The 23,199-nt window shown below is 56.2% G+C and overlaps 9 protein-coding genes across 9 annotated transcripts; 4 read left to right on the top strand and 5 right to left on the bottom strand.

Annotated features, from left to right (window-relative positions):
- The first annotated feature begins 180 nt into the window (after positions 1 to 180).
- Positions 181 to 2,324, top strand: BO72DRAFT_439487 (MDR family MFS transporter). The gene is made up of 5 exons (XM_040943414.1): positions 181 to 512; positions 584 to 887; positions 948 to 1,358; positions 1,422 to 1,440; positions 1,497 to 2,324. Exons 1-5 carry the CDS (start codon positions 289 to 291, stop codon positions 2,168 to 2,170), a joined length of 1,632 nt encoding a protein of 543 aa, XP_040796520.1. The 5' UTR covers positions 181 to 288; the 3' UTR covers positions 2,171 to 2,324.
- A 374-nt stretch (positions 2,325 to 2,698) lies between these two features.
- BO72DRAFT_531812 (uncharacterized protein) lies at positions 2,699 to 3,639 on the top strand (the record flags this gene model as incomplete). Its single annotated transcript, XM_040950398.1, has 3 exons — positions 2,699 to 2,835; positions 2,902 to 3,195; positions 3,219 to 3,639. The coding sequence occupies 3 exons, from the start codon at positions 2,699 to 2,701 to the stop codon at positions 3,619 to 3,621; spliced, it is 834 nt and encodes a 277-aa protein (XP_040796519.1). The 3' UTR covers positions 3,622 to 3,639.
- Positions 3,640 to 4,375: 736 nt separating this feature from the next.
- BO72DRAFT_531811 (uncharacterized protein) lies at positions 4,376 to 5,791 on the bottom strand (the record flags this gene model as incomplete). Its single annotated transcript, XM_040950397.1, has 1 exon — positions 4,376 to 5,791. The coding sequence occupies one exon, from the start codon at positions 5,789 to 5,791 to the stop codon at positions 4,376 to 4,378; it is 1,416 nt and encodes a 471-aa protein (XP_040796518.1).
- Positions 5,792 to 6,802: 1,011 nt separating this feature from the next.
- Positions 6,803 to 8,563, bottom strand: BO72DRAFT_452591 (uncharacterized protein). Its single transcript, XM_040945759.1, has 4 exons — positions 8,547 to 8,563; positions 8,364 to 8,482; positions 7,970 to 8,298; positions 6,803 to 7,902 (listed from the first exon to the last, which is right to left on the bottom strand). The coding sequence occupies exons 2-4, from the start codon at positions 8,475 to 8,477 to the stop codon at positions 6,825 to 6,827; spliced, it is 1,521 nt and encodes a 506-aa protein (XP_040796517.1). The 5' UTR covers positions 8,478 to 8,482; positions 8,547 to 8,563; the 3' UTR covers positions 6,803 to 6,824.
- Positions 8,564 to 9,348: 785 nt separating this feature from the next.
- On the bottom strand, positions 9,349 to 12,966 carry BO72DRAFT_340691 (glycoside hydrolase; the record flags this gene model as incomplete). The annotated part of the gene is made up of 4 exons (XM_040940606.1): positions 9,349 to 9,440; positions 9,507 to 9,811; positions 9,872 to 11,953; positions 12,005 to 12,966. Coding segments are annotated over 4 exons (3,441 nt in total), but the record flags the coding sequence as incomplete, so codon positions are not given.
- Positions 12,967 to 14,128: 1,162 nt separating this feature from the next.
- BO72DRAFT_520703 (LysM peptidoglycan-binding domain-containing protein) lies at positions 14,129 to 15,548 on the top strand (the record flags this gene model as incomplete). Its single annotated transcript, XM_040949726.1, has 3 exons — positions 14,129 to 14,323; positions 14,376 to 14,485; positions 14,549 to 15,548. The coding sequence occupies 3 exons, from the start codon at positions 14,129 to 14,131 to the stop codon at positions 15,546 to 15,548; spliced, it is 1,305 nt and encodes a 434-aa protein (XP_040796515.1).
- Positions 15,549 to 16,552: 1,004 nt separating this feature from the next.
- Positions 16,553 to 17,963, top strand: BO72DRAFT_452590 (uncharacterized protein). The gene is made up of 3 exons (XM_040945758.1): positions 16,553 to 17,346; positions 17,450 to 17,646; positions 17,718 to 17,963. The coding sequence occupies exons 1-3, from the start codon at positions 16,731 to 16,733 to the stop codon at positions 17,829 to 17,831; spliced, it is 927 nt and encodes a 308-aa protein (XP_040796514.1). The 5' UTR covers positions 16,553 to 16,730; the 3' UTR covers positions 17,832 to 17,963.
- An 830-nt stretch (positions 17,964 to 18,793) lies between these two features.
- BO72DRAFT_531807 (WD40 repeat domain-containing protein) lies at positions 18,794 to 19,807 on the bottom strand (the record flags this gene model as incomplete). Its single annotated transcript, XM_040950396.1, has 3 exons — positions 18,794 to 19,200; positions 19,291 to 19,602; positions 19,696 to 19,807. 3 exons carry the CDS (start codon positions 19,805 to 19,807, stop codon positions 18,794 to 18,796), a joined length of 831 nt encoding a protein of 276 aa, XP_040796513.1.
- Positions 19,808 to 20,530: 723 nt separating this feature from the next.
- Positions 20,531 to 22,056, bottom strand: BO72DRAFT_489695 (putative trichothecene 3-O-acetyltransferase; the record flags this gene model as incomplete). The annotated part of the gene is made up of 1 exon (XM_040948106.1): positions 20,531 to 22,056. The coding sequence occupies exon 1, from the start codon at positions 21,905 to 21,907 to the stop codon at positions 20,531 to 20,533; it is 1,377 nt and encodes a 458-aa protein (XP_040796512.1). The 5' UTR covers positions 21,908 to 22,056.
- Positions 22,057 to 23,199: the final 1,143 nt, after the last annotated feature.

The raw sequence follows: 23,199 nt of genomic DNA, 5'->3' as shown, positions 1-23,199 counted from the left end.
AGGAGCCAATTAGTGTGAATGAGCTTCAGTTTAGGAATGGTCAATGTGAGGGTGGATAAGTACGTATGTCATCATGGTCAGCATGCAAATATGGCATGGTTAAGTCAAGCAATGGCTAAGTTATAATAAGGAGGGGTTATGCCAATTACCGGCTTGGCCCGACTTAGCGTGAGATAAGGGCATTAGTAGAGAGTGTTTCTCCCCCCACTCCAACCTGTCAACCACCAACCTTTTCGCCCACTTTGAACATTTCATGCTACTCGAACGCAAGAAACCCTGAGAGCTAGAATGTCCCCTCCAGAGGCAAACGAGCCAGTAATACCCCATCAGTCTCCAGAAACCGAGGTAGGGGTCACAACCGAGCTGGTCAAGCTCCCCAAACTGCTCCTGGTCGCGATCGTCCTGTGCTTGGCCACTGTGTGCGTCGCAGTAGACAACACCGTACTATCCACTGCGGTGCCTCAAATCACCGACGCTTTCGACAGTATTGACGATGTGGGCTGGTATGCAGCGTACGTTCTGCCAACTCTTGCATCGCTAACCCAGCGGGGATCGACTCGAATAACGAGGAAGATTGTAATAGAATATACCCCTTAACCTCGTGTGCATTCCAGCCGTTCTTCGGCAAGGTCTATTCGCTTTTTTCCAACAAAGTGGTCTTTCTGGCCGCACTACTGGTCTTCGAGGTCGGGAGTGCTATTTGTGCTACAGCACCGAGCTCCAATATCTTTATCCTTGGACGAGCCCTGGCAGGGCTGGGGTCCGCTGGGATCTCCGCCGGCACCACCCTGATTCTGGCCGAGTGCGTCCCGCTGCCGCGGCGACCAACATGGAATAGCATCATCGGCAGTACCTTTGCCCTCGGGAGTGTCGCTGGACCTCTGCTGGTATTGCCCATGTGCTATCAGACATTGATAACTGTTACAGCACACTGACACCGCAAGCAGGGCGGAGCCTTCACCGAGAAAACAACCTGGCGTTGGTGTTTCTACATCAATCTGCCTATCGGGGGTGTAGTCATGCTCTTTGTGACCTTCTTCTACCGGAGCAATCCCAGTGTCACACGAGCCTCGACTGGATTATACAGTCAGATTGCCCGATTCGACGTCGGCGGCACCATCACTTTAATTCTGGCCACAATTTGCCTTCTCCTCGCACTCTCCTGGGGCGGAACGAAGTATGCCTGGGACGACACCTATATCATTGTTCTGCTAACAGTCTCCGGGATCCTCTTCTGCGTGTTCGCCGGCATCGAGCGATGGATGCAAGATAGCGCTGTTATCCCTTTACGATTGCTACACAGGCGAAGCATGGGTGCTGCGATCCTGTTTAGTCTCTGTCTTGGTGGCGTGTTCTTTGTAGGTGCTCGATACGCAACCCTAAGATCCTCCTGGCTGACTAAGATCTCACTACCGTTCCAGGTCAACGTTTATTACATACGTGAGTCACAAAACTCGCTCAAGTGCTTCACTACTATCACTAATCCAAGCTTCCAGCACTCTGGTTCCAACTGGTTGACGGAATCTCAGTCGTCGAGTCGGCCATCATGTTCATCCCGTTCATGTGCAGTGTCGTCGGCGGGTTTGTATGTGCCGGCTTCGGGACCGCCGCCACAGGATACTACACGCCGTTCGTCTACGGGGGCTCGATCCTCATGTCGGTTGGGACGGGTCTGATCGCGACGGTGCGGCCGCACCAGACCCCGCGCGCCCGCTGGATCGGGTATCAGATCCTGTGCGGCGCCGGCATCGGCCTGGGCGAAGAGCAAGGCCTCTACATGGTGCAGACCACTCTTCCCGAGGCGGATGTTGCCACGGGTCTCGGGATCGTCCTCTTTGCGCAGACGTTCGGGGGTGCCGTCTTCGTGTCCGTGGCGCAGGCGGTGTTCCTGGAACATATAACCGCAGCCCTGCGGACGCTGGCGCCCGATGTGGACCCTTACTCGGTGCTGGGGGGCGCGTCGACGGCTACGTCTCCCGCGCTGCAGAGTGTGTATGCCGTGGCGATCAAAGATGCGCTGCGTGTGGGGCTGGTTTTAGCCACCGTATCGAGTCTGGGGGCTCTGCTGTATGACTGGCACAGTCTGAAGGGGAAAGGTGAGAATGGGAGTAGCGGTGGTCATGAGATGGTGCTTGTAGCGCAAGGGTCGGATGGAGGACAGGGGAAATAAGGACCGACAATGCGACATTGTTGGATAGGAAGCTTGTCTATGGCTGGCTCGGGGGAGGGACTATATTCGCACATAGAGACAAAAGCTGAGCAGCTGGGTAGTAGTCAGTACTTATAATATGCTTACCAAGATGAGAAGCTAAGATCTAACCTTGAAATGCTGCTGTTCGCTACTTGTGGTGCTCTGCAGAGATCTGTAGACTATGGATTATTGCACCACTGCTTATCCTGAATGCCCTTCAGCTACTGGGAAGTCGGTCCGGAAAGCCCGTACGTAGTAATAATCTCTACATGAGCGAAGCTGTAGGGGCTACGAGTGGATATTGCAGATCAATGAAGCGACTGAGGCTAAGCTCAATAGGGTGCCCGATGTCTGTACCGACTCACTGTAATGATGCCCTAAAGCATCTAGGAAATTTCAACTTTACCAACCACATCTAACGTGAACAAAACCCCTCTTGCATTCAACTCACTGTTGACGCCTCTATCTCATCAGATTCTTGTTGCTTCAACCGCCTGAATACTCACAATGCCCCTCTCGACTGCCAACTTCACCACCACCGCAACCCATGTCATCCAAAGTGACCACCCGATCTCCCTCCCCGATCCGTATATGCTAGGACCCTTCGACCACCTCTACCACTTCGCAACCCCCGTCAACGCCGTGTGAATCTACCAGTCCTCGCCCTCCGTCAACTTGATCCCGGTCGAGCGACTACGCAAAGCCATCAGCCGTCTCCTAGACTACTACCTCCACCTAACTGGCCGACTGCGCATCGATCCCGCGACCGGCGTCCGGTCCATGACCCGACTCGGCACCGGGATCCATCTCTCCGAAGCCCACTGCGACGCACCTCTTCGCTCTTTCGCCCGCAGCCCCTCGGCACCAGACACAGAACTCAGCGTATTCGACTTTCCCAACGCAGGAAACCCGCTGCTCGCGCCATGGGACCTGACCCTCGAAGGCGCGCAGCGCGATCCCGTCCTCACCATCCAACCTTGGGATCCTCCGTCTCCGGCACCAGCGTGAACTTCCTCCCGCATCTCAGCCTGCCCGAACGAACCTTCGGAAACACGGTCGTAACCCCCGTGATAGAGCTGGATTCAACCGCGTTGACGCAGGCACCCCTCTGGCAGATCGCGGGGCTCATCAACGACCGCATCCGACACGTCTCCCCGGCGGAGGTGCGTCAACTGGGGAGGTGGATCGCCGCGCAGCCCGACACGTCCCGGATCCAGCTGAACTTTCCAGTGGTGGCGGCGGCCCCGTTCATCGCGACGGGGTGGCATCGGTTTCCGCTGTACGCGGGCGCGGAGATGGATGGCGTGGCGCCTTCGCTGGCTAGTCCGGTGTTCATGGACGCGTTGTTTGATGGGATGGTGTTTTTTGTGGAACCGAAGGTCAGGGATGGTGGGGTGGAGGCGGTGGCTTCGCTGCGGAGGTCGATCTAAGCGTGTTTGGAGCAGGATGAGGGGTTGGGTGGTGCGTGGGATGGGGTCAAGTTGCTGTGTTGAGGTGGAAGGGTTGGAACGAGCCGTTATCTGACTCTTGCTAAACGTCTGCTTCCATCAGGTGCAGTTAGTTTCTTTGGTTTTAATTTGAGCGGTGCGGTACGGAACGTGCCAGGCCTCGCATTGGACATATACCTTAACGGTGTTATTGAGGTACGTGTTGACTAATTGAGATGTTACTAGCCATGGAAGAGAACTAGTGGTAGTAGTCGTTCTATAAGGTATAGTATGTAACTGGCAGCCTTTCACCAATCGACAAAGCTAATCTTTTGGTATCCAGGTATATCCCTGGATCTATACCCTGTATCTTGTATTATCTTTTATATTTATACCCAGAGGCAAAAACGTGTCTATTTACATGAATATACTTATACTCTAACCCTAGAAACCATGTTACTGAAACAGAAGTAAGTACCCTAGGTAGCCACATAAGTAAAACCTTCAAAATCTGTACAAGCTTCTGATGTAGCTAGCAAGCTCCGAGGGAGTATCTCGATCAAACACCATATTCAAGTATATCCCTTTCTTGTGCGCCCCCCACCCCCCAGCCCGCCTCGGGTCAAAATCTCCCTAGCAATCACCAGACGGTCACACTAGACACACCCCACCCCTCCACAAAAGAGAAACCCAGCGTCCCTCACACAGAATCGTCAATTGCAAAGCATCCTCCACGCATGATTGTCTCGGGATCGATCTACCGTCTCCCCCACCGAGCATCCCTCACCCCCCATCCTATATCCACCGCGACCGCCGTGGTCGTCAGCCCCGCCTCCGCCTCCCCGGCCATCCCCGGCCATCCCCCCACCTCCAGCGTCCGGCCCACCAGGTTCACGGAGGAAGTCGGCGTGCCGTGTCGATCGTGTCCCGTAGCCCGTCGCCACCGTGGCAGTCGGGAGACCTGGACATACCCGGCGGGGTCGCGTTCGGCAACGAGGATCGCGTCGTGCTGGCTGCTGTGGTAGGGCGGGTGGTCGAGGCTATTCCAGTCCCCGTGCAGGATGTGGCAGGAGCGCAGGTGTGGGCCATCCGGGATATCGAGACGGTGGAAAAGGTTGGATATATTGCTCGAATCGATGTTGAGGGAGTCGTTATTGGCAGGCCCTTGGTCGGGGCGCGGGACAGACTGTCGAGTAGGGAAATTCAGCTCCAGATGGTGGAGGTGCGGGAGACGGCGGAGCGGGATGAGGAGGCTATCAATGTCACTGTCACACTGCGAAGAGGGGAGAAACAAGCCCAGAGACCGGAGGTTGGGAAAGTCCTCGGGGAGTTGATGCAGCTGGGCCGGCGCGAGAGTCGCTGGATCGCGGGATGATGATGATGTCCTCAGGCGCAGATGCTGCAGGCCCGCCCCGTGCGCCTCGGCCACCACCGCAACCACGTCCGCAGGCAGGTCCACTCCGATAAAGGTGCGCAGCGAGCGGGGCAGTGTCCGGAGGAAGGCCTCCAGCAGCCCGGCGCGTTGTCGCGCCGCCTCCGGATTGATTCTTCTTCCCCTATTCGTGAACCGCGGCATGCCCAGCTCGAGCCAGACCAGCTCGCGCAGCTGAGCTCCCCCTCTGAGAGCAGGCAAGAGGTGAATCCAGTCCACTGCAACAAGCGAGAGGGACCGCACGCCCTCCCAGCGCAACTGCGTCGCCCAGAGACGACTCTGCGCAGCGCCGAACCGCATCCCCCGGAACGCGAGATGCGCCAGCGTCTCCGGCAGCCGATCCCCGTCCTCCAGCGTGATCAGCCCTCGTTCCTCGATCTCGGCCGCTGTTTCTTCCTCCTCCTTCCCCGGCGCCTCGTTTGCCCAGCGCTGCCCCCGTCGCCACGTCGACCGTCCCGTCAGCGACAGATGCGTCAGCCGCGGACCCCGAACAATCAGTTCCTTCAACGACGCCGGCCGGTGCACACTCCCCCTCCCCCTCCCCCGGCCCCGATCTGGGACCGGATCATACTCGCCGCGGAACCACTCTGCCGCGACAGACCGGAGACACGCGAGCTGCGGAGGCCCCCGGCTCGGCTGATGCAGGTGTATCCTCTGGGTCAGCGCGACCTGGGAACTGAGGATGTGCACCTCCGTCGCCGGGGAGACCTCGTAGAGGCGCCGGAGAATCACCCCGGGCATGTACGTCTCGTACCACCAACTACAATCCCCCCAAAAAAACGTAGTCAGAGAGCAGGCCCACCTGAACAAGACGGAAGAGACTCAACTAAAACCGCCGAAGCTCCCTCGCCGCCCCAAACAGATAATACAGCATCGCTTCCTGGGCATCCGACATGACGTCGACGCCATCACCAAGCCCCGCATCCCACGGCTGGTGGCCTGTCACGACGATCGCCCGCACAAACGCGCAGCACCGCACGGGCGGATCGGGCGCGGACCACGGGCGTTTCGCCTCCTCTCGCGCCCAGAGATCCATCCCGCCGTTGAACTCGAAATGCAGGGTCCGGAATAGGGCTGATGCGGCGACGGGGTACAGCGCTTGGTTGGTCTGCGCGAGGGCTTTCAGGGCGGTGCGGTCGGTCCAGAAGAGCTTGCGGTTTGGAGGTTAGTTTGGCGAGGGCGAGTCGGGGAGAGGGGGAGAGAGGGGGTTGCCTACGAGGTTTACGATGTGATGCCAGATTTCGGGGGGAAATTTCCCTGGTAGGAATGAGGATGCTGGTTCAGCGTCCATGGTGTTTGTGTTGGTGTTGGGTGGGTGTGGGTTGGATGGGGCGCGGGTCGGAGAGAAAGGGGAACGGGGAACGGGGAACGGGGAACGGGGAACGGGGGAGCAGAGGTGATCTTATAGCGGGAAGACAGGGCGGGTCGAGCCCTAAATGGTGTTTCTGGCGGGGAGGCATTCACCTGAGGATAATGGGGACGGACCACGAGTGATGTCATGAATCCTGATTCAAAGTAAGTCGGATGTGTAGATTTATGGAGTCAAGATTCTACGATCGCGAATCTCATGTTCATGAGTCACAGCACCCCTAGGCCACACGAGCCAGTCATCGTGTCTAGGAACAGAACAACGGCCATGTCGCTACGCTGGCATATGAGATATACTGAAATAGTCGGGTGTCGGCCGTTCCGTATGGAATAAAGGTTCTTATTTTCTCACTAATACAAGAGATCTATACAGAGAGAGAGGGAGGCCAGCCACAAGTCCATACCTCTACGGCGCCGCCGCCGTCGTCACCGTCATGGTGGTCGTCCCCGTGGTCATGACACACAGCTTCTCACACTCGATCTGCACATCCGAAGAAGCGTCCTCCATACACTCGGCGCGGGCCTTGGGGGTGCCGGGACACGAGGCGATGCGGAAGTTGAACAGGAAGGTGACGCACGAGTAGTAATTGCCGGTGACGCACAGATCGCTGAGGGCGGTGGTGGTGATGACCTCGGTTTCAGTGGTGGTGGCGGTGACCAGCGTCGTGCTGGAGCCCGCGCACTCGGTCAGCTCGTAGCCCGCGACGTCGTAGATGGTGGTGGACTCGCAGGCGATCACGTCGCTGAAGAAGTCGGTGAAGGTGTAAGGGTACGGGTTGTTGGCGTAGTCGATGGAGACGGTGGTCGAGGCGCCCGCGCAGCTGGTGACGGTCGTGCCGTCGCTGACCTTCTTGGTCGTCGAGGCGCACGCGATCTGGTCGCCCAGCGAGTCCGTGAACGTGTACGGGTACTTGTTGGTCGAGGTCGAGGTCGGCAGCACCGTGTAGCCGCACGGGTTGCTGCCCGTCATCGTCGGGATGTTGCTGGCCGCCCCCGTGCAGACGCAGAACGCCCCGCTAATCCCCGCGTCCGGGTCCTCGCCAATCACGCACAGCGGGTCGCTGGAGGCTGAGGCGCTGGCTGTGGTGGTGGGAGACGAGCTGATGGTACACGCCGCCGCCGTGGTCTCGGTGTCATCGTCGTCGTCGCGCCGCTTCAGCGCCGGGTTGGCGTCGGCGGTGAAGTCCCAGGTGATACTGGTGGAGCACACGCTCGAGTACTTGCTTTTCAGGGCCGCGTAGCCCGTGAGCATATCGTTGGCTTCGTCCAGCGCGTTGGTCAGGCCGGAGTTGCCGGCGATGGTCGTCAGCAGCGCCGACTCCGCGTCCATCACCGTGATCAGCGTGTCGATATACCCTTGCACCGTCGTCGTGACCGTCGAGTAGGTGTTCATGAAGTTGGTGAACTGCACTGCAAACTTCTTGGTGTCGGTGTCGGAGTACGTGCTATCGAGGTTGGCGCTGATCCAGTTGTCCAACGCAAGCCTGGCAAGGGAGAGTGATTCCCCGTTAGTATGACTACAAAACACACACCCGCATAGCGAAGACTCACATCTTGTTGTAGATCCGTGCGTTGGTCGATTGCATGTAGTCATTGACGTTAGTATCGGTGATGACCACACACGAAGCCGCCATCTGCCAGAGCAGCTCCATCTTGGAGCGGAACTTGGTGCGCGCTCCCATCGACTGCAGGGCATTCGTCTCGGCGGTTCCCACCCAAGGCGTGGTTGCCTTGATGGCTCCAACTCCCTTCGTGTTGGTCCAATTCTTGAAGGTCTTGCCTCCGTAGTCCTTTTTGGCAATCGCCGCCTTGAGGCGATTGAGTACCTTGCTGATTCCAATGAACTCAAAGTAGTCATCCGATGCAATGGCCGAGTAGATCTACCAGGGAGAAAAGGTCATGAGAGTCAGCGGGAGAATGTACTTGGGCCTCGACGGATACTCACGCTCTGCAAGCGATTGCCGCAGCCGAAGAAGATGACTTCGGCGTCGGCGCACGAGAAGGTGCTCGTGGTGGCACCGGTAAACATCTGGCTGAAGAAGTCCTTCAGCCATCCCATTTCCCCTGTAACACGTAGTCAGCTTCATGTCGATTGTTCCAAGGTAAGCTGAGGCGAGGAGATACTCACAGGCATGGTCCATCGTGGCCACATCGCCAAAATCCGTCGGCAGGTCAGCGACAGCCACCTGGGTCACTTCCACCGCACAACCAGCGGCCGTGGTGGTATGATACCACCGCGGCATGTCCGTCTGCGAGCCCACAATCAGACCATCCGTCTCACTGTTGTACCAGTCGTATCCGTTGGTGTAGGGGGGCACGGTGACGGTGGTATCCGCGCCCAAAGCGCATTTGCCCACCGATTTGATCGTCTCACGCTTGGCTCCGTCGCGTTTCTCAATGAATTTGCCATGTGCACCTGGCGCCCTGGCCGGCGCGGTGGTCATCCTTGCGCTCGCGGGCTCAGTCCTTCGGAGTCCGGTCACAGTCGCAGTTGCTCTTGCTGTTGACGTCGGCATCATCACGGTGCCGGTGCCGGTGCCGGTCATCCGGGGAAGATCCGCGGCCACTCCACGACGTCTCAGGTCGATGGACGGCCACGCGTACTCGGATTCCGCCAGCATCGGCCAATCGTCCTCGTACGAGGCGTCATCGTCGCCGTAGAACGGGATAAAGTGCCACGCACATGCCTGGCAGCCCGAAAAGCTATCATAGTTGAGCGCCAGATCCGCCCCCGTCGCCACGGCGGGACAGGCGGCCGTGGTCTCCGAAGTGAAGGTCTTCGTTGTGGCGGTCATATCGCATCCGGTCACCGAGTAGCAGGTGGTCGAGGTGCAATCCGTGGTCGCAATGGCGGATTCGGTTGCAATGGTGCAGTACACGTCGCAGTTCGAGGTCGTGGTCGTGCTGGAACATGTCGTCGTGGTCGAGGAGTCGTCGTCGTCGTCGCCATCGCCACTGCCTCCACCAGTGATGTCTACCCCGATAGGGCAGATAGGGCAGTCAGAATCACAGAACAGTACACCTACCACGCAGGTTTCAGAAGTTAGCTTCTCTGTGACATGAGGAGGAAGGGAGAATAATCACTGACAGCCAGTGCCACATCCCGCACAGCCCGCTGTTGCCGTCGGACTTGGAGGCTTGCCACTCGTCCATTTGGTGGTCTTGCTGTTGAGCTTGGTATCGTGAGTGGTGTCCGTGGTGCTGGGATAGACGACCGGTGTCACCGTCGTAGTCACGGGAGGCAGAATGGTTCCTGAGATCACCGTAGTTGAGCCACCCAGAGTCTCGGTGACAGCCGGCTCCACGTAGGTGTAGTCGCCCCAGACGACAACGTTGGAGGTCTCGGTGGCGGTGGTCGTGGCAGCCGACACCACGGTGGTGCCTCCGATGGTACTAGAATCATGGTCAGTCACATCCAACAGCCGGGGTTGAACGGGGGTTGCGAGCACTTACGGAGTCCAAGTAATAGCAAACGGTGATGGCTCAACCGAGGAAGTCAGCCAGATTGTTCCAGTGGTGCTGCCATTGGGGAGATTGACGCCCCAGACAGGAATTGCGGTCGTCTGCACCGGAGGAATGCTGATGATGGTTGGGAACCAGTAGCTAACGTGAGAGGTGACTGCCGTCACATCCCCGCCACTGGAGGCGGACGTTGTCTCAGTCACCACAGTAGTGTAGGTCAGGGTGGTAGTCCAGGGGGGCAGGGTGATGGTTGTCGTGCTGCTGAGGGGCTGAGGGGGCCAAATCAACGAACATCCGGGAACGGCCGTCACAGATGGACTGTCTTCGTCCCAGATCGATGGATCAATGTACACTTCGCAGCTCGATCCCTCCGACGTCGAAGTCGACCCGTTGGAGGTCAGCAGGTCGATCGCCCAGTCAGCAATTCCCAAGAAGTTGTAGCCCTCGTAGAGCTCGGCGCGGCTGGCTTTGATATCATCGTCCATATAGCCCGCCCACTGGGTGTCGTTCCAAACCATGATGTTGGAGTTCGAATCTTCGTCAATGTACGTATAAACCTCCTCTTCTTCCGCAATCCCTGCGAGCTCGGCGTTGGAGATATACCCAGCAGTGTCCGTGCAAGCGCCTGGAACCGCTCCCGAATCCGGGCCGGTGAAGGTGCATTCGGGGCCGTAGCAATCGGCCTCAGTCATTTGGAAGGATCGGGCGTAGCTCGCTACTCCCACAGCCACCATGTTCGAGGGCACGCCTGCCTTGGTGATCATCGATAAGGCACTGACAGTCTCCGTCAAGTTCACATGGGACCGCAAGCAACCGCCTTGGGGACAGCCCGGATCAGCATACGTATTGTTCCAGTCCCACTGCCCGTGCAGATCGTAGGCCATCAGGACAATATAATCCACCACCTCACTGATGGCCATAATGGGAATGCCCTTCAAGTACCAAAACGAGGAAGGTGCCGTCGTTGAGATAGTCTTATCCGGGGCATCAATTGCCATCTGCATCTGCAGCTCCAGAAGAAAGAGGAAGAAATTGGTCCCGTCATCGGTACTGTCGGCAGGAATATCTGGAATATCCGGCTCAGCAGGATACTCCCAGTCCCAATCCACACCGTCGAGATCGTAGGTGGTGAGTAGATCAATGGTATTCGTGATCAGGGTAGCCCGGTTAGTGCTATCGGAGACTGCAGACCGAAAGATGTCGTATGTGTCCGCGTCGGTCGAGAAATCCCATCCACCCACAGTGATTATGCGCTTGACTCCATCCAACTCGACAAAGTCATTCCATTGATCTTCCAGGCTGGAGATGTTATAGGACAGATCTGCATTCAGCGTGGCGAAGGACATGTGGATATGGGTGTATAGACTCGTATCGATATCCGCAATCATGGTACGCATACAGGCGCGCTCCACATCGTAGCCCTCGAAATATCCAATCTTAAAAACCTCGCTGGGAGCGTCACTCTGTACAATCTCGGTTCCACAATTCGAGATACAACCATTCGTGTTGTTCGCGGCCGTGCCCGGGTTGCCTGTGGTTGACTCGGTGGGGGTACAGAACTCTGCCGTAATACCACATTGCCCCCAGATATCACAACAGGCGTTCAGCGGGCACTCGTTCAGGGTACTAAGATTTGTTCCATATGGAACACTGACTGTCCCGTTGACTTGCGGCCCGCAGACGGCGTTGGCGATCACCGCAGGCATTGGAGGATAACCCGAGCTCAGACACATGTATTCACCGACGAGAAGATCACCGCAGCCCAACCATCCCCATGTCTCGGTATTGTAGCTCTCAATCTCGTCCTTGGTCAGAGTATATGTGGCGGCGAGGACGTCGCAAGAGTCGCCGGTCTGAATCAGGTATGAGTAACAATAACCATCTGCATCAGGCGAGGGGGCATAATCTGGAGCGGATCCCTCCGTGCAACAGATATACTCGCCCACAGTCAGGTTCGAGCATAGGGTGGAACTGGGGTTGTAGGTACTGAGCTCAGTCGCTGTAATGCCACACTCGGTCGCTAGTGTCGCACACGTATCGCCGGAAACCACCTGCACTGCCGTACAAGTCGTGCTGTCATCGTCATCGTCATCGTCACGCGAGCGAAGCTGGCTGGGGGCATACCGCTGACGAGCCCACAGGCTGGTGGTGTTGGTTTGGGCGTGTGACACAGTGGGGATCGAATAGGTGAGGTTCTGCCAGATAGTGCTATCATCCAGAGTGGCTATGCAGCTACTGTTGCGCCACGTCTGCACCGCGGTTTGAGCGACCGACAAGTCTCCGCTGGCACTGACGATAACGCCGAAGGCGTACCGGGCACTGTGCTGACTGCTGCAGAGCTGCACCATTAGAGTTTCGGAGACCCCCTTGTCTTGAATCTCTTCAATGAGCGACTCGAGAATGGGAGCAAGAAGGTTCTGGCTGTGCAAGCTGCTGCCCATATACAGACCCACCGTGGTCTGTCCCGCGAGGGCAAAATTGATGGTCTCATTACACGCAGCCGACGGATTGAGTGTCTCGTAGGCCAACAGTTGGGTCAACGCGGCGACCGCGTCGCTATCAGAGGATGCTGCCGACGAGGCCGTGTCGCGGGAAATCTGCAGAGACGAGACCACGGAGGTCATGTTCGTAGGCATCTGACACGAAGTACTTCCAGTTTGCGCGGCGGTATCAGCAACCAGGTCCGCCGTGCAGCCACGAAGACCGACTCGACTCTGAGACTGATTGACAGTGGTGTATAGAGCGAATTGCAGTAGCATTGTCTCATCACACAGAGAGAGCCGGTGGACGCCGGAGTAGACCGGCCAGGCCGACGAATCGAGTCCCAGGTCAGTACAACTTCCTGGACAAGCAGCGCGAAGGAACTCCCATGACCGCGACGGAGTGTAATTTCCCGCCACTACGGCAGCTTTCAGGGTCTCCAAGTCGACCGTGGCCTTTGGCTCGGAAGCTGACCGTGTACTGATTGGGTTGGCACTGAGAAAGGCAGACAAGGCCGACTGAGCATCGACACTGTCTGCGACGACCCCTGGACCCAGCAGGGCTAAGCCAGCCGTGAAGGCTTGGGTCATGCGAGGGAGCTTCATGGTAGCTCAGACCCCGAAAGCAGGGTATGTCGTTTAATCAAGAGAGAAGATTGAATAAATGAAGGTATCCAAAAAACAAAATAAAGAAATAGAAAAGAGAGAGAGAAAGAGAGAGAGAAAGAGAGAGAGAGAGAGAGAGGAAAGAGTGACAAAGAGAGAACGTGTGAGGCTATAGGAAATTCAGGGTCGACATAGCGACTGTGAAGAGCTTGATGCAATGACAAAAACAGTGCAGCGGGCAATGCGCTCGCTTTATACCATCCTCAAAGTCGCCTCATCTCGCGCACCCCCCTCCGCCGTCAAGACTGTAAATACTAACACTGCCTCAGAGGACATTACTCGAAGCATCGCTAAAGCACCACATAACCACACCAGACGCCATCGTCTGTAAGTTGACTTACGCAACACAATCAATCCATACTGGACCAACGCAAGGCTATCCTCTCTTTTCATTTTCCAGGTGGATCCCATGCTCTGGCTACTAGTGCAGGAACAGACTTGAGCCAGCGGCATGCATGTATCTGCCCCGCCTTCACGCCACTTCTGCAAACCACGAGGCATTCGCCAAGTCAGAACGAAGTTAGACCGAAAGAAATTTAGTCTTTAGCCCCCAAACTGCCTATACCACGTGCCGTGAAAAATTGAGAGATCAGACAATCAATCAACCATATATCGCTAGCTCTGGGACTAACATTGAGGCTAGCTCCGTCCTGCAGGATGCCCAGGATGCCCAGGATGCTTTTGCCTCCTTGTCATTCTAGCCTGGACTATGGTTGGCTCTTGGCAGTCGTTGGGGCTCCGCGCTTAGCGAGCTTAGCAGAGCTTCGCTTATTGTATTGAGGCTTGGCAGGGGGGAGACTATGCCGAGTCAGGCAGTCAATGCCGGCCCTGAGTGCCAAGAAGTTACCTATTATACTGTTCCTAGTACTGTTCCTAGTGACAGACCTAGTAACTGACCTAGTAATTTACCTACTACTCCGGCCATCCTTTTGCGGTGGAATAGTGGGAAGGTTCGCATGTTGACTAATTCTAGGCACTGTTGTATATGCTTGACCGGGCCTCCCTTCCTTTTAGGCTCTATATAAACGATACGCCGGTTCATCTCTTTGTGCGGCAGTCGATCAAGTCTCCTGCACCCTTGCTGGTCGCTTTCTCAACTAAAATGGCTTTTATTACCCTTATCGCATCAGTTCTGGTGGCGAGCCGTCTCACTGCGGGATACTTGATCGCCCCCTCTGGCACCGCATTTCCCGGGGCGAATTCAGACTGCAGTGAATGGGTCACCTACACGACCGGCTTGACCTGTGCCGACATCGAGGCTACATACTCGATCACCGAAGAGGATTTTCTTGCATGGGTAGGTCAACTCTTACATCCCGCGACGTGCAGGGTCTGACACATGAAAATAGAATCCCTACCTCTCGCTACTGTACACCGACTGCAATTTGGTTGCGGGCTATGACTACTGCGTGGACATCGACTTTGAGATCTTCGGGACCACATCGTCCTCATCAACCTCGTCGACCTCGTCCACAACATCGCAGACATCCACTCCATCTGTCGCGAGCACTTTGATTACAAGCACCATCTCTGCTTCCACGACTGGATCTGCGACCGTGGCGAGCGCGGGAATCACCACACCCTCGCCCATCCAAACAGGCATGACGGCCACATGCGACGAGTTCTACCTCGTGGTCTCCGGAGACACGTGCGCGGCCATTGCCTCTAATGCCGGTATTGCACTGTCCGACTTCTACGCCTGGAACCCTGCAGTTGGTAGCAGCTGCGCAGACCTCGATATCGGTGATTATGTGTGCATCGGGGCAACAGGGAGTGCAGTCTCCTCCACAGCAGCAACAGCCACGGCCACCAGCAGCGGCACTGGCATCGTGACGCCCGCACCGATTCAGACGGGCATGACCGCCACCTGCGACGCGTTTCATCTTGTGGTCTCCGGAGACACGTGCGCAGCCATTGCATCCGACGCGGGAATCGCACTTTCCGACTTCTACGCCTGGAATCCTGCGGTTGGCAGCAGCTGCGCTGATCTCGATGTCGGTGATTATGTGTGCATTGGAGCGACTGGGACTGTAACCACAACCACGGCCACCAGCAGCGGCACTGGCATCGTCACGCCCGCCCCAATTCAGACGGGCATGACCGCGACCTGCGACGCGTTCCATCTCGTGGTCGCCGGAGATACCTGCTCGGTCATTGCGTCCGACGCGGGGATCGCACTGACTGATTTCTACGCCTGGAACCCTGCTGTCGGCAGCAGCTGCGCTGACCTGGACGTGGGCGATTATGTGTGCGTCGGGATTGAGGGAAGCACCACCACTGCTACTGCAACGACAACATCGACAACGACAACCGGCAACGGAGTCACGACTCCCACTCCGATCCAGACGGGCATGGTGTCGGACTGCGATTCCTTCTACTATGTGGTCACTGGGGACGGCTGCTCGAGCATCGCGAGCGCGGAGGGGGTCACCGTGGCTGAACTGGAGGAGTGGAACCCGGCCATTGGGACGGATTGCACGGATTTGTGGACCGAAACCTATATTTGCGTGGGAATCTTGTAGTTCGATCCGGAAGTTATTGTACCCCAATGTAATGTCTAGGCGAAGAGGTCATTCGGGCACGCGGCTGAATTGTTCTCGCATTTTGGTCTATATGCAGTTTCGAAGTTGGTTTTTGAACATGTTCAGGTTGTTAAAAGGGACTTTTTGCTTAATCGACCCTTTGTGTAGAATATTTCTCCTCCGGCGCCATCTGCATCAACACAAGACCCGGCAGCATTGGAACTTGTTTTTCTTGTTTTTTCCTCTTCAACCATCAGCCAGCTGGATTATCTTGGATTCAGCCTTTACGCTCTTCTATTCTTTCGGAATCAAATGCCAAATCCGGACAGTACAGTACTATCCAATCTAACCCTCCCGGAAAGTGTCTGGCCTTGCACTATTGAAAAATCATGGTCCCTAAGTTAGTCCCGGCTGGCCCCTCTTTGTCGGAGATTAGATTGGCGTAATTAGCACCTCGTATCCAGCCGCTCCTCGTGGCTCGATCTTAAGTTTGACGTTCCTGCAGGACTCCTGCATCCTGCGTCGGAACCGAGGTGTTTTGGCCCCCATACACTAGTATATCCAAACTATATCTTAGCGGATCCGAGCAGACCAATCCAAACCGAGGCCTGGAGGCTAAAACGGTGAGGAGTGCAGAGATTTATCCTGAGCTATGGGACGTGCGGCGAAGGTAATCTTACTCTTAACTCGGTTGCTCAGAGCTTCCGCAAATTGACGTTGGTGCATGCGACATATGTTCTCGTCAGGAGAGAAATATGAAATGCTCTTTGGAACACCGACCCCCTGCAACGAGCGGGAGACCATAACTTGCCCTCGCAAATCTCCTGTTAGCCGTAAGTTACGGATAAAGGATGCTACCGCCATCGTACTGTACTGTACTGTACTGTACCTAGTTATACCTGTCAGCGGCCCACTGGTCATGCTGCTGCTCACCGCTCACCCCGGTGGTTATCTCTGTAGCCTGACGGCCTTGAATTGTCTGCCTATTCACTTATCCACGTCCCCGATAAACCCTTATCCACCGTCCTGCGCTGCTCTAGTCCACGCATCTTCCTCAAATATAGATGAACTGGGTATAATCATTGCCACAAGCACCCACTCTTCTAATGCAACTTCTCTTCCTCCTTACTTCACGGAATGTGACAGTTCTCCGATTGCGCCCAACCATACATACCCACAAGAATGCCATTCTGTAAAGTGCAGTTCCCCGACTCTTTCGTCGGATGGCTCCATCTCCTCATCCTAACCTACGCCACCTTCATAATCCTATTCCAATGGCGCCAAGAACATCTCCAAAACCGCCTTCGGGCAGCTCCTATCCCCCACCCCCCCGAACCAGACCCCTCAAAGCAAGACGAACCAGACCCCGCCAATGACATCCCTGCCCCGCGCCTCCCCTACAACGAAACCACCCTCGTCGGCCTCATCACCAAGATCTACCGCACCTACCAGCAACTCAACTACATCAACCCGGACGAACTGATCTGGCCCCCCGCCGACGGAGCCGGCCACGCGATCAACGAGCCCCTCTGCGCGGCCCTGCACCTCGACCCCGCCGTGATCTCGCTGCTGAAGCGCCTGCCCTACCCCCGGACCTCGCGGCTCGCCGAAACTGTCCCGATCACCCCGCTCTCGCGCGCCTTCGTCTACCTCGAGGACGAGGAGATCCGCGGCGGTCGGGATCCCAAGCGGTACGGGCATGTCGACGAGCTGCGCGGGGATGTCTTGCGCCCGCAGGAGATCGCGCTGAGCTGTCCCGAGGATGAAGGAGACTGTTGGGTGTTGGATGTGGCGGAGAGTAAGCCCCCCACCCCCTTTTCCCCTTTCTCCTCTCTTTATCCCTCTTCGAAAAGAGGCTGTATGGCGAGAGTTCGAGCGGTTGATTTGGATATGATACGTAGATACCATCAGAGTCTGGGAGTGGGATGGGATCCCGTCCAGCGGCAGCGGCGACGACGCCATTGACTTGCGCGCGTATCACGCCCACCACGCCCCGACGTTTCTGTCGGATCATCTGGAGAAGCTGCGGGCTCTGCAGATGATTCCCTGTGGACACAGCGGGGTGCGGGGCTACTGGGTTCAGGATTCGGGCGAGGTGGTATGTTGCCCCCCCCCCGCCACCCCCTTTCTCGCTTCTTCCTGCAATCGAGATGCTAAATTGCAAGGCAGTATCCTCGGATCAAGAGAACGCTGCAGGAGCAGTACGGCTGGCCGTATGATTTCCGGGAGGCGGAGTGGAAGGCGGCGTCGGAGGAGACCTGGGAGCGGCTGTTGCCGTTTTGATCCGGCTTTTTTGATGAGGGGTTTCACCTGGATATATGCATGGGGTGATGAAGAGGATGAGGTGGTTGTATCTTTCCTAGGTTTATGGCCATGTATCATTGGATTACACATTTGGTAAGAATATAGTTTGGCCCGATATACACACCGGGTTCTCCCGGGCCTCCCACCACCTACCTAGTAAGGCACCTAAGGTACCCAGCCTGTCCCCGTCGAGATGTCGAAAGCATCACGATAGTCCACATTTAAGGCTGAACCCGCCCTTGGACGCGTTACTTGGTACGCGACGACAGGGGTTCACCTGGACTCATCCAATCACATCACTGCCTCCGTCGAGATGTCAACTGATCACGAAAATCCACTTTTAAGGCTGAGACTCCTGGACGTGTTATTCGGTACGTGACGACAGGGGTCAGCCTGGAGGGGTCCAATCACATCGCTGCCTGCGTCGAGATGTCAAAGCAATCGCGAAAATCCACTTGTAGGGCTGCAGGAGGCTGGACGTGTTGGTCGGGACGCGCTGGGAGGGCTGCACGTGGCCTTTGATTATCTTGCGTTATCTGATGTTTAGCTCAGTTGGGTAGTGGGTTCGAGGGGACTGCGGGCATTTGCGGTCCGGGCGAAATGCCAGCAGGCGTTGTTATGGTAATGAGTCAAGCACAAACAGGTGGTAACCACGGCTTCCAGCCGGAATAACGAAGCTACGTACAAGGCTCGAGCTCCAGCAGCTTATCCTTGGACGTATCGCTTGACTTCCTCAGCTAGTTCTCTCGAGGTTTACCCTACAACGGGAGTAGACTTTGATTCTTGAAAGGCATATAAGTGACCCAGCACCCAAAGCGAAATGTTCCGGATAAAAATAAAAATAAAAACCACACAAGATAATGTTCCCCAAGGACAAATCTGTGACTGGTCAAGCTGAATTGTCGGCGTCAATCAAGCAAGATCTCGAAGACAGCCCGGGATCATTCCCGGAGCACAAACTTAAGTACCCGACCCAACTTGCTCCCAATGTCAAATACCCTTCCATGCAAAGCCCAGACCCCCCGATACTCCGGCGGCAGCCATAGACGTCTCCGTGCACCGGTTACTATCCAATTATCACGCACGGCCAGGAAGGCGGGACACTCGACTGTGGCTGGCGCCGAAGAACCGTCCTGGCCTGGAGCTGAAGCACCCGAGATCGGGAAGGCCCCTCGCTCGGTCAACACATATCTTTGATCCTCGGACAACCGAAGCAGTTGGGTCGGACCGGGGGCCTCGATAATCTGTAGCTTTTCCTTCGTAGCAACGTCCCAGAGAGTTATCTCGTTGGTGGTCTCAGAACTACTGAGTATATACCGACCGTCGCGTGAGCAAGCCAGCGCGCGGACTGGATCCCGTTAGGAGGTCACAATAAAACCACAGAATCCGTGGCCCGGGGCAGTGATGTCCGTAAGGGAAATCTTGGACCAAATATCACTTTCAGCTCGTGCAAGCAATCGACCGTCCGCCGAGAAACACACCGACGTTACGTCTCCCGCGTCATTCCCCAGCCGGCGTATAACCATTTTATCAGCCACGCTCCAAATGTCGACTCCCTGGTCACTAGCACGGGCTATATATTGACTGTCCGGTGAAATGGAGAGACGCCTCGTCGGGGAGGGCACGTCAATCGGCAACGTGTCCACCATGGTATCCGCGCCGCTGCTCTCCACCTGCCAAAGGGGGATCTCCTTCTCGTTGGAACTGTAAGCCAGCCTCTGTCCATCCGGGGAAAGCGCAACGCTCGTCACTTGGCGAAGACTGCGTAAATTGTGTTTTGGGAAGCTCTTATCTTACCTTTGAGCTCAGGTAGGCGCCATCGCAAACTGCGTTCAGGGTCTACCCCTCAGCTTGAGGCCATAGAGGCAGGACACGCCAGATTCGCGTAGCACAAAAGCTTCAGTGCTGACGTGCTTCAACGAGTAATAGGCGAGCAAGACTGAAGAAGGTGACATTTTGGACAGATTTTGACGACAAATCAGACGCCGTCCGTTAGCCCAGGTGTTGTGTCAGCTGTGTGATGGTGATGACTACGACAAGAGTGAGCGGCTGATGCAGGCGCGATGAATGGTCACATGACTCGACCGGGCTATTGCAATATCTTGTAAGAGCAATTTATCCTCAATGTGGTCTCAACAGCATACCTACTTCATTTCCACACCGTGAAGCTTTCCATGATTCTTCTCCAAACAGATATTGTGACTGCGGTATACGGAGCACCCTCCATCGAGTGCAGAGCTTGAGAACCACAGTTAGTCTGCTCTTCGCCCAGACCCCTTTCGCCCAGACCCCTTGCTCGAGCAACAGATGGATGGTTGAATTTATACAGATCATCGATCGATGGAGTTCCTGGTGCTGTTCTCATGAGACCCACACTTTATCTAGTAACCATCATAGATCAAATGCTTCCAACATGCTGTCTCGGTTAATGAATCTGGAATTCATAATCAATGTCACAAAATAATCGAATTCTAATTCATAGAGAATTTGGCCAGTCTTTCGCAATCAGCTTGCTCTCGACAGGTGAGATACTATACACACCGGGCAGCACACGCCAAAGTACCTCCACTCTCCCACCACCACACTCAAGCAAATAAACTCCTACCGCGAGCTCAGCCTACAGAAGCCGAAAAGAAAATGCATCAATGTTCATGACATAAAAGCTTTTTGATTCATCTCTATCCAATATACTCCACATGCCGCGCCCAGTGCCGATCCCGCCTCAACGCCCGGACATCCCCCTCATTTAAACACGCCATGACGCCCAGATCGCCATTCTCCGTGCGCGACCAGAAGTACACACACCCCTCGAACGGCGCCGAGGTCGGCCGCCGCACAAGCGAGGGGTGGCCCAATGCATCCCCAAACCCACAGCTGTACAGCTCCGTATGCGCCAGCGACGAGACCCCGATGTCCGTCTCGGGGTCGAAGTCGCCCCCGAACATGATGGTCGACTTGTCGGGCTCCTGTGCAATGAAGGTAGCCCAGCTGCGCACGGCGTACGCGTGGTTGACCTCGCGCACCTGCGCCCGCAGCACGCCCGCCGTCTCGCCCAGGGTCATCGTGTCGAGGTCCCCGTAGGCGACCCGCGTCGTCGCGTTGTACCCCATCTGGCCCATGTACTCCGGGGAGACGTCCATGGCGCGGCGGCTGTCGACGGCGCGCGAGAATTTCGTGCGTCGGTGCGCTGGCTGCGGCCTCTGGCGGCGGCGGGCCGCGGCGATGCGTCTCCAGAGGAAGGCGCAGAGGGCGTCGTTGGTGGAGACGAGGGGGATGAGCTTGTGGAGGGAGGAGGAGGCGAGTTCCGTGTTGGCGCGCTGCTTGATCTGCGCCATTTGTTTGGCGGGGACTTGGAAGAAGTGCCAGCTGGCCGGGGCGCGGGGGGCTGGCAGGGATCTGGGGATGGTGGGGCGGCGGAGGTGGGAGTGGTCGAGCATGGGCTCGGAGGGGTGGAGCAGCGGGATGATCGTGCGGCGGTCGCGGTTGCCCTGGCTCAGTTCGGTGGCCGTGAAGGGCTCGTGGCGCAGGGCTTTGGCCAGCAGCCGCGCGCATTGGAAGAGACCCCCGCCGTCGATGAAGTTGTGCTGCGCGGCGAGGTCAAGGAGGAGCCCGCCCTCGATGAAGTTGGCTTGCATGATGAAGACGCGCGCCGGCTCGATGCTCGAGTCTTCGTATCGCTCCGGGAACGAGACCACGGGTCCCAGCGCGCTGACCGGCAGCATTGAGCATGGCCCTCGCGCGGCGCAGATCTCTTGGTAGGACGGGCAGATGCTCGAGGCATCGCGCACGATGACGAGGTCTTCCGGCTGGCTGAACTCGGGACACGACTGTAGCCGGAAGGTGCCTGAGTTGCCGGGGGTCCGGCCCTCGTGCACGACCTCGGCGGCTAGCCAGGGGAACTCGGAGATGAGGGTCTCCGTGGCTGTGTATAGGGCATTGATGGCTGCCCTTTGGGCGTGTCGGTCTGGGATGGGGAATGATAGTAAGAGGTGGGTGTAGGTTTTGAGGCCGGCCAGCTGGCCGATGTCGTCTTGGAATTTGGAGAGGTCGAACATTGTGAAGTTTGGGTATATGTGGCTCGGGTTGGTTCAATGGAAATCTATGTTCTTGATCGAAAAGTGAAAGGACAAAGCAGTGGGTATAATTTCTATAGACGACAATAATGCTAACAGGACAGACGCTGGAATGAGAAGACAAGTCGTAGATTCATGAGGTTTGTGAAGGATATTGAGCCATTATCGTGGAAGCAACCTCCGGCTTATATACTTGCGTCAAGAGTATGAGCCGTCGCAGCATCTATACACCAAGATTGAGGTTGTACTTGGGAGCATTGGGGGCCATGGCAGCCGCTTAGGGCTGCTGAGGGTCGGTTCGGGAACGCGTGCATTAGTGCGCCCCTAACACGAATAGGATCGCAAAACTCCGAGAGGACGTGCTCACAAAGTCCGCTACTCCGAAATGCTCAGGCATCGTGAGATGGGAGCGGGGACGACATGTAGATGAAAGTGAAAGTCAAGTCGTTATGAGGCTCGAACTGCAGTCATGGGCCAATCGGAGACTGTTGACTCACGACTTCGCACAGGCACTCTGTTGCCGAGATGTTGAGTTGAGACTTGGCTCAACGAAAACAAGACATCCAGAACTTTCTTCCTTTTTACAGATCAGAACACCCTTGGGTCCAGAACCTTGTAGAAATGGTGCCATTGCCGAGACGGACAAGCCGCCTCTCCGATTGAGGCATCTACAGCCACATGGAGACACGTGGAGATACGTGGAGACAACGACGCTGTAGGTCAAGAAGGCTACAACCTTGATTGGAGATGATAAGGTCTAGATGCCGACTGAGATTATTCGCAAAGGATATTTTTGCATACTCGGTCGCGAGGCCATGCCTTGAGATTCTCTGTGAAGACGTTGACTGTTCATTCGGCAAGCCTTTTGGGGAGTAGTGCTAAAGAATCGAAGAAAACGTAGAACTGTTGTCAATCTTACTAAGGTGACTAGACCCAAAATGACAGCTCACTGTAAGTTAAATTACTGCAGTGCCTAGTAGGTTCCCGCCCCGTTCGACCCCTTGCCCAGGCATCCAATGGCTGCCTGCTTCACTGCAAGGCTCTGCGAGTTTGGAGAACATCATTGGCTGACGAGGCGCCGGAAGACGGATTAACTTCAAGTTTACCTCACCTTCGAAGTAAATGCTGTACATAAGATGCCAACAATTCAAAAGATCCCTTCGATTAATAGCGCAAATGCTATCCCTACCCCTCTCTGCATGAGCCCTCGGTATCTTTGCCAAGCATAGACTACAGAAATTTCAGTCCGCCTTTTCCGGAACACTATCCTAGCA

This window comes from Aspergillus fijiensis (genome assembly GCF_003184825.1).
Source record: "Aspergillus fijiensis CBS 313.89 unplaced genomic scaffold BO72scaffold_74, whole genome shotgun sequence".
Taxonomy (NCBI): domain Eukaryota; kingdom Fungi; phylum Ascomycota; class Eurotiomycetes; order Eurotiales; family Aspergillaceae; genus Aspergillus; species Aspergillus fijiensis.
This window is presented reverse-complemented; position numbering and strand designations above follow the sequence as displayed.

Coding starts and splice junctions, on each gene's coding strand:
- BO72DRAFT_452591 (XM_040945759.1), bottom strand. CDS start 8,477: ATGGGATGGCTGAAGGACTTCTTCAGCCAGATGTTTACCGGTGCCACC. Junction 8,299..8,363: donor GCGGCAATCGCTTGCAGAGC/GTGAGTATCCGT, acceptor TCTCCCTGGTAG/ATCTACTCGGCCATTGCATC. Junction 7,903..7,969: donor GCACGGATCTACAACAAGAT/GTGAGTCTTCGC, acceptor CTCCCTTGCCAG/GCTTGCGTTGGACAACTGGA.
- BO72DRAFT_439487 (XM_040943414.1), top strand. CDS start 289: ATGTCCCCTCCAGAGGCAAACGAGCCAGTAATACCCCATCAGTCTCCA. Junction 513..583: donor GATGTGGGCTGGTATGCAGC/GTACGTTCTGCC, acceptor AGATTGTAATAG/AATATACCCCTTAACCTCGT. Junction 888..947: donor GTGTCGCTGGACCTCTGCTG/GTATTGCCCATG, acceptor CACCGCAAGCAG/GGCGGAGCCTTCACCGAGAA.
- BO72DRAFT_452590 (XM_040945758.1), top strand. CDS start 16,731: ATGCCATTCTGTAAAGTGCAGTTCCCCGACTCTTTCGTCGGATGGCTC. Junction 17,347..17,449: donor GGTGTTGGATGTGGCGGAGA/GTAAGCCCCCCA, acceptor TATGATACGTAG/ATACCATCAGAGTCTGGGAG. Junction 17,647..17,717: donor TTCAGGATTCGGGCGAGGTG/GTATGTTGCCCC, acceptor ATTGCAAGGCAG/TATCCTCGGATCAAGAGAAC.